At 36.2% G+C, this 14,836-nt stretch overlaps 1 protein-coding gene across 16 annotated transcripts in view; it reads left to right on the top strand.

Moving 5' to 3' along the window:
* Nucleotides 1-14,394, top strand: part of LOC129249114 (CUGBP Elav-like family member 2) — a 260,192-nt gene extending 245,798 nt beyond the window's left edge. For 14 of the 16 annotated variants that reach the window (XM_054888748.1, XM_054888749.1, XM_054888765.1 and 11 more), the window contains 3 exons: nucleotides 5,157-5,531; nucleotides 9,871-10,017; nucleotides 10,238-14,394. In XM_054888748.1, the coding sequence (XP_054744723.1) occupies nucleotides 5,157-5,531; nucleotides 9,871-10,017; nucleotides 10,238-10,509 (794 nt within the window). In that variant the 3' untranslated portion in view covers nucleotides 10,510-14,394. Of the gene's footprint in view, nucleotides 1-5,156; nucleotides 5,532-9,870; nucleotides 10,018-10,237 lie in introns of those variants that run through there. The other 2 variants (XM_054888750.1, XM_054888751.1) reach the window with 2 other exon arrangements.
* The last annotated feature ends 442 nt before the right edge of the window (nucleotides 14,395-14,836 follow it).

Below are 14,836 nucleotides of genomic sequence, written 5' to 3'. Positions count from 1 at the left end.
TTTCGCGAAGTTATAAAAAGTATCGGCATTTAAATCCTCGAAATACTGATGTGTCTACATACAGGCAGATGTATTAAAAGACTACGTTCTTCCTATGGACCACTAGCAAAAGCATATGCTAAAAAATGGAAGGGACATTTGTAATCGGATTAAACGTACAATCTGCCAGCACTGACGTATGTGACCTATTACACAACTCAAACTAATGTACACAACCTTGTATGTGGAAGCATGCATTACATGCAGGTATATGTGTTTGTAATATACATACATAAGTGTAATGCACTAACCCTTGTTCGTTGAAACTCACTTAGAAGTATTTGGAGGCAACGCCTGCAGTTCTAGTGCAAAAACGACCTACGTGCATTATTATAAACGGGCATATGTAAGCTCCGGACCAACGTTGCCTTCGATAATTTACAAACACATTTTTAATCTGTCGCCAACTACTCAGGACTGAACATTTTTGCAATTTTTCTTTCTTGTTTGAATCAACCATTAAGGATACAAAGATTGTTCACTGTGTTGAAATTTGATTTGAATAAAACACTTTTATTTAAAACTATATATGTATGTATGGATGTTAAAACATACATGTGTGAGTATCCATCCATCCTTGCAATATTTTTTGTTTATAATGAATTCCAGTATGTACTTATACATATGTACAAGCACAACGGCAATTTATAATGTAGTTTGAAAATGTCTCCACTGTGCTGAGAGGCAGCTGTCCGGCACCCATTCTGCCACTCAATTCAAAACCATGGACATTGCCAACAATGTCCCTCACTCACGTGAACTGCAGAGGATCAAGTGATGTTCTCTACTTTTACTCTTTTGTCATCCCATAAGCAGCTACTGTGGGTGACTATTTGAAAATACAATATTTAAAATGTCAACACCGCAGAGTGCTCCCTCTACTAGGCCATTTAAAATACAAAAACCTGCAAGTTGACAGAAGAACGAAAGGATTTCTCAAAAAGAGATGGCGGCAGAAGGGCAGTCTGACACAAAGATGACATGCGCCTGTTGAATTCTAAATAAAGTTTTATATTTCAGCCAGTCGTCGTTCCTTAGTATGTTTATACAGGCATACATATACTTATACTCGTATACACAATTTGTATGAATAAGCCTAATGAATTTGTCTGAAAAGAGCATTTAGCTCAAAAAACATTTATGAGAATGTAATGCTAAACGAAATGACTTTCGATATTAAATATCCATTTAAATAAAAGAGGTAAGCTCCGCGTGTGACTGAATGTGTATGTACGAGGTGATTCTATTAAATAACGAGACTGACGCTGCGAAAGAAAAGATACGCAAGCATGCGAGAGAAGTTCTCTCTTCCCTGGCTCATTCGGTATTGCCGAACTTTGAACCGAATAACTTTTAGTAGATAAAATCTACACTAAATGAACATAAGACTTCCAGCACTGTTTTGAAGAGTGTAAGTTTCGCAATGAACCTTTTAGGCATAGGAAAAAGGTAATAATGAGTAAATGTGTACGTCAGTCTCGTTATTTATTTACCACACCTAGTGTGTGCTAATTAAGTATAGAGGGTGGTCCATATAGTTTTTTATTTTTAAAAATTCAAAAACATTAACAAAAGTAAATTTTTTGTGGTAGAGCAACCATTTGCATTATTTATGAAGTACGATTTCATTCATCTGGCTAGATCGGCTGGCTTTGCAGTTGCGCTTTCTATTACTCCAGTTTTCCAAAACCTTCGTGGCGGTTTCCGGCTCTATCTCACGAATGGCTCCATCTCTCGCCTTAAACGCCTGTTTATTGGATTACTTACATACCATCGGTCCTTTACAGCGCCTCACAAAAAAGTCTAACAGCGTCAAATCGAACCCAGAGATGCCCAAATGACAACGCCGAAACGGCTTATAATACGATTACCGAACGTGGCGCGCAAAAGATTGAATGTGGCATGGGCGGTATGGCAAAGCGGTACATCCTGCTGAAACCAAAGATAGTCCAACTCCATGTCTTTTATTTTAGGTCATAAAAATTCGTTTTTTATACCTCTGCAGTGCATTTTCAAAGAAAATAAAACCAGTGACACCATCACGCTAAAAACCGCCCCAAATCGCCACCCTCTGAATATGCGTTGGCTTTCCGACGATCTCGTGTGAGTTTAACAATCCTCAGGTGCCGGCACTGCCGCGAGTTGAATATTGTTGTCGTCAAAAAATACGATTTTTACTTCCTTTCAATAAGTCATTTATTTGGGGTACGAAGTCAATAAGTTTGCAATATTTATATTGATATATGATACTGACTCTCTGTCAAGATTTCCAGGTTATTTCTGTCACAGTAGCATGTAATTAAAAAAACACTACATGGATCACCCTGGATATTTAGCTGTTGTAGTGTCAAGGTGCTTCGCAAATTCCATGGAGGGTATTTACAGTTGATTGTGAACTGTTTTATTATAATTTTAAATTTTTTTGCCAAACATTTATTATGGACTGAGTTTAAAAGAGATAGATAGATTACACTTTTGATTAAAAGAGAACTTAGCGTCAGACAACAGCTTCAGAAAATCAGTACGTAATCGCAAAACTTAATCGTTATTGCATTTTGGTTTCCTTTGTACTTTTTGTGTAATTTATGCCAAAATAGTGATTGTTGCACTTGTCTACCGTTGCATATACAAATATAAAATTATATAATGCTTTAGACTTTGCATATACAATAATTTAAATTACTTAATACTATACCGAATTTGCTAAATGTTTTTGCAAATATGTAGGCGAAGAGTGCGAAGCATGAAATAAAAGTTTAGGAGTACTGTACCCATTTCTCTTTTCAAACTTGCTACAAGCATTATAGTGCAAAGCATGCGCGAGTCAAACACTGAAAAATAGCCTCCATCAACTTGTAGGTAGGTAGAAATGGCAGTCTGTATTTAAGCCAACTCAGTCAAACCGTTTCTGAGACATTGTGATACCACAGTAGCAGTTTACCTGTTACTCCTCGTTAAACCATTTTGTTTTAAGTGCAAACCCATTGATCTAGCTGACACTTATATACATATCTTCATCAGTATCATTCAATAACGATGAGCCGAAGTATCTCAACCTAGTGGCATGTAACCGAGAAGATGCCTGACCGACTCTTCCTCCTCCTCATTCTTGCAGCTTCCGCAATAGTCGAAATGAGGTACGTTCAATGTTTGATTATGTCGACTTAGGAGACAGTGACCTATGATCAATGCAACTAGCATAGAGACGTTTTTCCTTGACCGATTAAGTAACGCCTTTGAGCGCCTGACGTCCCATTTTGCCCAGATTCTTTTTGTAACGTTACATGTCAGACGATCAAATCATCTCGTGTTGGCTGAACTGATAACGCTACCTGTACCACGCAGTTTGTAGGTTGAGAGGGGTATACCTACAATCTCCATACCAAGAGGCAGGCGAGTGGTAGTACCCTCTCTCTTTCTAATTTCTCTGCCTTACAATTGTGACTACGGTACGTCACTATGTCCTGGCAGCCATATCAAATGGATGCAGAAACATATTTGAGGATAGATATAGAAAGTGGTCCGTATAGACACGCATTTCCATCTCGGCTGCTATGTTAACAAGAAGAACTGCCGTATCAGGGAATCGGGAAACCTGTACTTTTTCGCCAAGGAGCCAATGTATCCTCAGGAAGTGAAAATGAATGATGAAACCATTATACGGCCCACCCGGTATATTAATATGTGACTATTAAACACAAGCGAAGCGTAAGTTAGTAATTCCTTGAGAAGAATTACCTAAGATTCTGCATTTTCAGATGGTTTGAAAGGCTGTAGTTTCGTTGTCTAAAAGCAAACCAAAAATAATGAAAGTGCAAATAGCAAGGTAGTATCCATTAGTTCGATAAACAGTTATGTTACTACACAAAGGAGTATAACTGACTTAGTACATCTGTGCATAAATAATATATATATTGTTTTTTGGGATTAGCCTGAATATTGTAATTATTTCAAAATTTGTGAACACAGGAATCTTGAGCCCAGCTGTTAGTACAGTTAAGTTTTGGAAAAACGCTTTATCATTGAATGCAAGCATCAAAGACCACAATATTATATATTTTCCCGTACTATTTGTGTATATGTATGTGTGTAAGTGTTGTTAGCGGTTATTGCTTCAATTAAGTTGAGAAGAACTTACGTATTAGAATGAAATTGGGCGTGCCTCTTTGTTAACATAAAAGTATGTGTGCATATGATTTTACCTATGTATGATTTGTAATGATTTTCCACACAAACAGACGTGCATATGTAATGTAGAGAGGCAGATATGTTTACCCCCTATCATCCGTCTGTCTACACCCTCAATCACCCACCATACTTCTTCACTCTTTTTCATTGCTACTTCAAACCATATACATTATACAATCATATATAAGTACATACATATGTACATATGTCTTAATTTAGATTCTGCATGCAAGTATTCCCGAATTCGTATATATGTACAAACATATATGTATTTTTTTTATTAACTGTGGCCTGATCTCACACAACGCAAATTGATTAAAATTTTCTAATACAATAATAACATCAATTAATTCATTCACAAAGCTTTCTTTGATTCACTTATTGCTAAGCGTGGCCAGCTCTGCAGCTCAATAATCCACAGAGAGCGTAAATTAATTCGCGAGTATGCATTTTTTCTGTGTATAGAATTTCTAGCTTTGAGTTATTGTTTATTTCCTAACCGCATTTTTGTTGAATTTTCTCAATTTTTGAATGTTTTCCATTATTACTGTTTTTTTTTTCTGTATGTACACGTATTTATACTTTTCTACAGTGATTGAGTTTATTTATGATTTTTACAAGTACCTTTTGTATGTAGTTTATATGTATTTGTTTTTATGAATATTTTTGAAATTTACAATTAAACTGCAATTAGCAAGAATAATTTTTGTAAATGTAAATAATCCAATTGGGTGTGTGTTTTCTTCTATGTTTATTTTTATATTCGTTGAACATTTTTTGGTATGTCTCTATGATTGACTCTGTGGTCATGTATAAAACCTAAATCAAAACCAAAATCATAAAAACCACAATCAAATTTAAACAAAAACAAAAATCCAAAATCCAAAATACAATACTTTGAAAACCAAAAACATAAATGGAAATATCAGGACTAAATTTCCCACCGGATCACAGTGTCACAACCTCATCTCTATCGGCCGCAGCCGCCGCAACCCACACAGCCACCGGTGCAGCTGATGCATCTAACCAACCCAGCAATGCTGTTGGCAATGGACTACTCTCAGCTCGATCCATTTCGATGCAGAACCTGGTAACGCTAGCAACACTGGGTGCCCACAACTATTCACCACAGCAATCGCTTCAGTCGCACAGTCACGTCATCGCGCAAGCCCAACAACAGCAGCAGCATCATACACACGGCATGCCGTTTACACCCTCGCAAGCGCAGGTGCACATGACTCATCTACTACAGCCGCCACTCACCATGACTACACAGCTGACTGGAGCCAGTACACCCACGCTGTGTAAGTATTACCACCCTCTGACTACAACGGAGTAAATATGATATGTAGTAAATAGCATTTGCATATACTCATACATATACATACTTATATTGAATTATTTAATTTCTAACGTAATGCACTGCATGTATTTTTGTTTGAATTTGATATACTTCTTTATTCATTAACACTGAATCACATATAATACGAGTATTTAGTTTCGCTCCATTGCATGCCTTAAAATGTTAAATGACGGGTATACCTCAATACTAAATTTTCAAACTGTAATGTGCGTGCATACATACATACATCAATTTCCTGCCACCCACGAGCTACCCCATGTCACGTGCTTTCATTTAGGTACGTTGTAGATAGGTTGCCTACATAATATAGTCTTTCAGAAATTGCGTTCCAAAAGGAGTGAGTTTCTCCGTTGAAATGAAAATCGAATGGAGCAATCATCAAGAACTGAATTCATAATTGGAAATGCAGCAGCAAACTGCTTCATCTGGCTTCATTTATTTCGAATCTATATTTTCAATGCACACTGTGGCATGTATCAGCAGTCACACTTCCTAAAATTTCATTGCCAAAAGCATGTTTATTGAAATTCTAAATCAAAATCATATGAAACCTAGTAAATATAAAATCAACATGAAACCAAACCCTTGGCCGGTGTTTTCAAGCATTCAACTAAGGAACAAACGAACATCGATTTTTAAGGCTGAGCCGAGCCGAACCGAGCATTTTCAAGAGCCCAAGTAATAAACCAGCGCTGACTTTCTGAAAGTCGAGTATTTTTCTTAATAAAAAAATAAAATAAGGTAAAAAAGTTTCAATCACATTACCTTCAAGTGATAGCATAATTTTAACGGATACATATTGTAAAAATAACAAAAAAACTATTTTTACATGTGGAAATGCAGGAAATATTTAATACTCACAATTGGATAATTTTACACTATTATAAAAAACAATAGCTTACTCTTACAGCTCTTAGAATCTCGGTGAAAGACCAAAATAAAGACAAAGTTTTTTCTAATAGCGGTCGCCCCTCGGCAGGCAATGGCAAACCTTCGAGTGTATTTTTGCCATGATAAAGCTCCTCATAATAAATATTTGCCGTTCGAAACTGTAGGTCCCTCCATTTGTGAAACAACATTAAGAAGCACGCCACAAATAAAAGGAGGAGCTCGGCCAAACACCCAAAAAGGTATACGTGCCAATTATATATTACTTAACAGCTCACCTTACAAGCGGCATAGATGATTAAATGCGAAACTCTCTTTCTCGTGAGAATGCTATCAAAATGTTGACTTTTTTATAACATTCGTCAACAATGTCACTCAGAAAGAAAAATGAATTGGGTATTTTTTTAACAAAAAATGGGAATTTTCAGTATCCACACCACCACCACCATCCGCACCAAACAAAATTGTTCAAACATGATTAATATTTTAACATAGGTATATTCACTTTAGCTCGATATGACCACCTTTTGCCTTGACTATAGCCTTCAAACGGTAAAAAAATTATTTGCATGCTGCACGAATGTGATCTTGAGGTATTTTGGCCCATTCTTGTGTAATCGCTTTTTTCAGCGCATCCATACTGACATATTTTTTAGTCCTCACCTTGCGCTCCAAAATAGACCAGATGGAATAGTCCATCGGATTTGCGTCTGGCGAATTCGAAAGCCATTGTGTGGACGAAATGAAGTGTGGAACATGATTTTTTAACCATTCTTGATTCACACGAGCTTTATAAGACGGTGCCGAGTCCTGTTGGAACGTCCATGGCCTACGACCGATATGTTTGCGTGCCCACGGCTCTAAAGCAGCTTCTAAAACATTTTCCCGATAATAAGTCACATTCACTTTGACACCAGGCTCGATAAAAACGATTGGAGAGCGTCTATCAGCGGTCACTGCGGCCCAAACCATTACTTACGATGGGAAATTGCTTCGAGTGGACATACGTATGCTCAAATTCTCGTATGAGCGTTCGGTCAAGTAAACACGATCGTTTTGAGTGTTTATGAACTGCTCAATTGGGAAAGTTGTTTCTTCAGAAATCACAATGTTAGGAAATTCGCCACGTTCGTGCAAGCGCAACCACTCCTTTGCTCGTTCGCACCGAACTTTTTTTTGCTGGGGTGAAAGATCGTGTGCTTTTTGGAACTTATAAGCCTTGATCTTGACCGGTGGCCGCCGTAGCCGAATGGGTGGGTGCGTGATTACCGTGAATTCCCAGAGAGAACGATGGTTCGAATCTCGGTGAAACACCACAAATTAAGAAAAACATTTTTCTAATAACGGTCGCCCCTCGGCAGGCAATGGCAAGCCTCCGAGTGTATTTCTGCCATGAAAAGCTCCTCATAAAAATATCTGCCGTTCGGAGTCGGCTTGAAACTGTAGGTCTCTCCATTTGTGGAACAACATCAAGACATACACCACAAATAGGAGTAGGAGCTCGGCTAAACACCCAAAAAGGGTGAACGCCCGCTTGAGAAAGCTCTAAACTCGAGAGCTGTTTTGAATTTTTTCGGATGCAATAAAAATTGAGAAATGTCCGGAAAAAAGTCAGCTTTTTTTTGCTGAAGTCGATGGCGAAGTTCGGTCATTCTCTACATTCAACGTATTACATACTACTTTATACTTGTACATACGTCACGATGTACAGAATGCAACGGTGTAGCTAACATCGAACCATTAATCAGCGAATTCGAAGGAATCAGCTGAATTGCTCAGGTAATAAGGGATATGACAGAGGTGATATATGGAAAAGTCAACACAACCATTGGACATATTACTTCCTTGCTGAAAATCGACTGATTGGACTTGCTTGCTTCTCAAAAACGATTGATTGGACCAGTGTGTGAATACGTATGAAATGAGCGTGCATAATTCTGCTGTGGAATCCCCTATGTCGTTTGTGCCGCCTCTAGCAATGGGAAAAAGAGTTGAGAGCCATAAGCAATTAAAAACGTTAAATAAAAATATGTGCAGTGCTCGGAGAGCTTCGAACAGCTAGGACTATTTTTCCGGCTAGAAACTTCAAACGGCTGATTGAACAGTTAAAGTCGAAGATGCCGCCCATTTTTTATCCATTCTTCGGGCCAATAAATGGCGCTTTGCGTAATATTTGATTGACTGGATGCAATGCTATTGGGTTTTTTAACACTTTTTGAAGAATAAATTTGACAAAGTGACTATTTTTGGCACATACGTGGGCTTGCTTCCTTCAAAATGAGTTCGCAATAATTGAGGGAGACATAATCATTAAGGGAGACATCGTGTTTCAACACTAAAATACCATTGAAAAATATACACATGTATTTAAAAATGTAACTAGTATTCGTTTAATTCTGTAGTATATTTTATTTCGTATTCTCAATATTGTAGGCTTAGCAAAACTCGCTCCTCACAGGTGTTATATAATAAATTATTTTTCGGTATGCCATAAATCAACTCAAGATAACTCAGTCGAAACTCATTCCCAACTTAGTAAAGTTTCTTCACCAAAAAAATCAACAGCGTTATAGGTAAAATTTTCTAAAAACTAAAGCAAAAAATAGGTAAATAAATGGGTTAGAATGAAGGAGGCTTCACAAACTATTGCTACCACATTTCATAACAAATGTACGTTGTTGTAAATATATACATATGTATATGTAAGAATACATTTGAGCCATGACAACATGATTATATTGTGTGTTTTAATTAAAAGCAAAAGCAACTCAATTTACAAAATTCCAACCAACCCTTCCACAGGGCCAACCATACAACCTGTACCCCACACACGTTGATGCACTCATGCACGTATATATAATACATACGTATGTGTTTCTATGAATGAGTTAATAATTCTGATATCCAACACAAAAGGCTCTCCACCTGCTGCCTAAAATATTATATTAAAAATTGCATGAAAGTTGCATAAACTCCTACTGATGCGCTCATAGACATACACAAACAAATATTTAACAATAAGTATTGCGAAATTGTTAATTTAAATGAAAACTCGTAGCTGGAGTGTGTCTTTCCACCAAGAAAGATATGGTATGCTTCCCATATGACTACACCACCTGCATGCCGTAGTATTACTTCCTTGCTAGGTTGATGTCGTGTTTACGTGCATATATGTATCTAAGTATGTGTGTCATATATGTAAAGTCCCATGGTTATGTGTGACGCTGAAACCCCTTAGGTATTTAAGAATGTTAAGTAAATAAATACTTTTAGTACAAAATCATTTGTTTCAACCACATTATCCCCGCCGTCTCCAGTCATAGAGTTATAAGAAATTTTAAATTGAATTGCAAACAATTTTAATAACACTTTATTATTTTTCCAAACTTTAGGGTCTGGTGGAGAACATCTTACCTCGCCATATGCCTCAACGTTAAGTCCCTTAATTAATGGTGCCGCTTTTCCAACGTCTGCTTCGCCCTTAACCCCCACAGCACTACAAGCCGCTGCAGCTGGAGTTGCTGGAAAACAAGTTGAAGGTGAGGACTAACGACCCATTTGGCATTAGACATCCATGGCAAATTGAATTTTAAGCTCACATAAATTCTACGTGTTTCTGTTCCTTTTTTTTGTCAAAGAACAGTTGGTAAAATACAAAACATGCGCCATAATTGGTTGTGAATTGTAAAAATAACAATTTCTCTACATATTTACATTCAAAAACTCGTGCATTCATTAAAGTCTATTTTTCTTTTTAAGGACCGGAAGGTAGCAATCTCTTCATCTATCATCTACCTCAGGAATTTACCGACACTGATCTCGCATCCACATTTTTACCATTCGGGAATGTGCTTTCTGCAAAAGTGTTCATCGACAAACAAACCAATCTGTCCAAATGCTTCGGTTTCGTCTCCTACGATAATCCCCATTCGGCGAACGCAGCCATTCAAGCAATGCATGGTTTCCAGATCGGCACCAAACGCTTAAAAGTGCAACTTAAGCGCTCAAAAGATGCAGCAAAGCCATATTGAACAGCCAATTAAGTCGCCCTCGATTATTTTGGTCGTCATTTGGATGAAGACAAGAAAAAAGATAGTAGCCCCTAAAAAGAAATAAACCAAAGGACCAATTTTCATAGTGAAAGTAAAAATACAAGTCAAAATGCTTATACAAGTAGCTAAATATACCTATATAAGTATATATTTAAATGCATACATAAAAAGACCAAAGAAAAAGCTTAAATAAAACAAAAAAAAAATGTAAAAACAGTTAGCTATTTAACGCATGGTAAACTTAAATCAAATTTGCTGAATTGATTAGGTATACTCGTAAAACCAAAATGGAAAACTAAATTTATACTTATAGTTCGTAAATTGTATTCAGTACAGGACAGATAAATGTTTTGAGCCATAATTGTAATTCAAAAATGTATGTACCTTAAAAAGTAGTTTAGAGTATACTGATATCAGCAAAAAAATTTAAAATTTTATTTTCTAATGAAACCTTTATAATTTTTACTAACACTATCTAAAATATGCAGTCACCAAACCAAAGTAAGAATGGATTTCAAGTTTAATATTCCTGCAAAATGTGGCAATTATGATATATTTTTCCACTGCACCTAACCTCTTTTGAATCTAATCGCAAGTGGCGAATAAACAAAGCAACTGATATAAAGATGCATATGTTGGTAGCGTTGGAAAAGGGCCGCCAAAAAGTACATTTGCCTGGAAGCACTTAAGAGAACTCGTATTAGCTAAGACCGCGTTCATGCATGGAAACATTTGTTGCTTCAACTCGTTACTTGTGATGCTCATGCTCTGTGACCACCCTTTCTGTTTCTTTATTCTCAATGTTGTTGTTGACTGTACTGACTAAAAACTAATAACTGCAAGGTGCGTAAATACGACGAGAACATCAAAAGAGAATTCGCAAAGATGAACCAATAAAAGTTTTCCCGTATGAACGCGGTGTAATGAAACTTGTCAAATATCAGAAAAGAGAGAAGGCAGCATTGAAAACAATTAGGATTAACAGTTTTATGAGATATTACCATACTCGCTAGCAGAGCCCAGAGATAGCGAGCAGACAAGTGACGAACCGAAGGCGCCTATTATATTATAGAACAGTTCTGTTGTATAGCGTCTCCTCTCCCAAATCAGGTGTTTTCCTGGGATAGATAATGTAAATCACAGTGGCTAAATCTAGCTCAAATTACAGTAATAGGAGTAAAAAAGGGAAAGGCAAACAACTTTTAAGTTTTTACTTACAGAATTGTAAGCTTTAGACATGTGAAAACCATTTCCTATCGTTATCAGGAAACAATCATAGTATCGGAATTTTCGTAGCTGGGTTGAACGTTTCGCTATTAACGGTGATCAACATTTAGTGTGGTGTTATGGAAACCCTACAAGGAAAGCCCACACGTCCTCTTATGCGCCTGTGTCGCTTTGAGCCGACAGCTGAAAATTTCGTCAGTTGCCTCACTCTTTTGCGCCAATTTTCGTCATTTGCGCCAGTTAATCAATCCTGAACTTGGCTTCCACCACGTTCATGACCATATTGGTTTTGGTTATCTAACCTTAAGTGTCTAATCGGAAAACCTTTCCACTAAGCATTATCGCTAATTCGTATTAGCTTGTCATGGGCACTCCAATCGTCGTATTTTTACATGTTTTATGGCGTGGCTTGGAAGCAAATTACTAGTCCAGCTCTGGTGGTGTTTTTCATTGTCTCGTCTATGATCACCTAACGGTATTCCTAAAAATTATATCTGCATCCTACTAAATTATCAAACTAATATACATTTTACTTACATGTTTACTTATTTCAATGAAGCGCGTGTTTTCTGAAATGGCTTTTAGTTTTCATAAGCTTCTCTCATCTGATTGGTATCTTTATGTGGCGTTTGTAGAATAAATTCAGGATACCTAATATACATAATTATTATATGATCAGATCATATTTATCTGAGCAAAGAAATTTAAGTGCGACGAAGCAATGATTAGTATTATACTTTCTAGATATCGCTGGGAAAATTTTTTGATGTAGGTACTAGGTACTCCGGCGTGCATCTTGAGCAAGAAAATAAAATCAAATTAAGGGTCTCATCTAGAGCTCATTGTTATAATTTTTTTACTGATAATGGTAATTTCTTTCTTTTCCTTGGATTGCATGATTTCGTCTAGTACATTGATGTAATTTTTCTTCTTTATTATGCCTATTCGATTTCTAATTATAAGCGATCATATAAATTTCATTTCTTAAATAAATTTCAGCTTACAAACTTAACCTCATTCATGCTGTTTACAATGATTTTATATATGTACATCTCTTTGTTGTGCAGCATTGCATAGCTCTCCAAATCCTCCGATACCATTCCAATGGGGTATATTTCGCATCCAAGACATTTGTTTTCTCCACGTTTGCCACGTTTACCTTAAATTTTTTCTTCTAAAATAAGCTGCAGATGATATTTCGGATTTCTCATAATATAGCCGAGGTACGCTGTTTATGTCTGTTTAATAGTTTTTAGAAGCTCTCGGTCTCTTCGTATTTTCTTTGTTCTCTATTTCAGGCATTCAAGGTTGTTCTACTGGAGAGAATAAATCAATTTTGCACAATTTATGCATGTGATTTAGAAATCACAATATTATAAAACTGTATACTACAATTTTTTAAAATTCGTATCACCGGAAATCAGCTGCACTTAATCTGATGGCATCCTATTCCTTTTGTTCTTTTTTCCTACACCTCGGAAACGCCCCGTCTAGTTCTCAGCAATGCAATCCCAGATTTTGAAAAGTGTCACAGTACTAATTTGTTTTTGTTTTGTTTTTGTTGTTTGCGGCCACACAATTTTGTTCTAATAATATATGACAAGCAGAGGCACATGCCAATTAGCAGTACCTTAAACAATATCAGTACCTTAATATTGATTTTAGTTTTGTAAAAGCGCAGAAAAAGGAATATCAGCAGAAATAATATATTAAATATTATTACAAGCGAAAAAGGAACGCAATTATTCATGGTTCCAAGCCACTAAATAACCCCTCATTCATTGGAATATCGTTTTGAGAGTAAAAGAATTAAACAACAGATTATTAGCCAGAAGCCTAAATGTCCGTAATTTTTAGTTCCTTATTTCACCTCACCTTAACTAGAAACCAACATCCAACTTGTATTCGTACATACAAATGAAAGCTAACTGCGGTCAAAGCGTGATTGCAGCCTACTTTAGGTGGTCCAAGGCAATTAGCGCACAAATACTAACTGCATTCATACATATTAACATGCTATTTAGGCACATACAAGAACATTTAATTTTTAAATTTAATGTTCAAGATCATTGCGTTAGGTGTATGATGAATAACATCATTTTGTTCAATCACTAATAGTCATGAAGATTTCGCACCAAATAAGGATCTAAGAGAATTGAATAGGGCACAATTTAAGCCATTGTAATTATACTTTACATAGACATACGCACACCCCAAAATCCGCCGCGCTTTGTCACTTACATATATCAAGTTTACAAATTTTTAATTAAAGTAATATAATTTTAAGCAAACATACTTAGTAAATTCCTAGTGCTTTTTATTTCTCGTAGAACACCTCTAAATGATGTAAATTTAAATACATATACATTTACATACATACGTATGTATTTGTTACTATAAAAGTGTACTTACTGTTTATGTACTAAGTCGTCAAATCACTAAAATAATGTAGATAAGCATATACGAGTATATACATACACATGTATATGCTAAAATTTTTTAGGATTCTTTTTTTGGAAACCTGCAAAACAGAAAGTTATTTTTAGAAAATAATTTTAAAAAGTAATCAATGTATTATGGAATTTAATTAAAACAAATAAAGAAACTAGTAAACGCATTCGTGGGTAAAGAATTAAACCAATAGCGTTTTATTATCTTGTAAGTTGCCCTCGGCAGGCAATGGCAAACCTCCGAGTGTATTTCTGCCATGAAAAAGCTCCTCATAAAAATATCTGCCGTTCGGAGTCGGCTTGAAACTGTAGATCCCTCCATTTGTGGAACAACATCAAGACGCACACCACAAATAGGAGGAGGAGCTCGGCCAAACACCTATTATTTTATTTTTTTTAAGTTGAATATAAAAGGTCACGAAAAAAGCTTTTTCCCGCTAATATTAAAACTTAAAAAATGGTATTTGCTGTTAGCACCTGGTAAAGTGCATTCACCGACTATTATTTAGAACTTGGGGCTTCTGTAAAATTCACCAACTCCCACGAATTTAAGCGTGTATTCTAGTGTAGAGGCATGAATTTGAGGTGTTTTTGTGGGTGCTATAAATAAAAAACGAAAAGTATTTTTA

This window comes from Anastrepha obliqua, chromosome 5 (genome assembly GCF_027943255.1).
Source record: "Anastrepha obliqua isolate idAnaObli1 chromosome 5, idAnaObli1_1.0, whole genome shotgun sequence".
Taxonomy (NCBI): Eukaryota; Metazoa; Arthropoda; class Insecta; order Diptera; family Tephritidae; genus Anastrepha; species Anastrepha obliqua.
The sequence above is the reverse complement of the archived record's forward strand: the minus strand, read 5'-3'. Positions and strand labels throughout refer to the sequence as shown.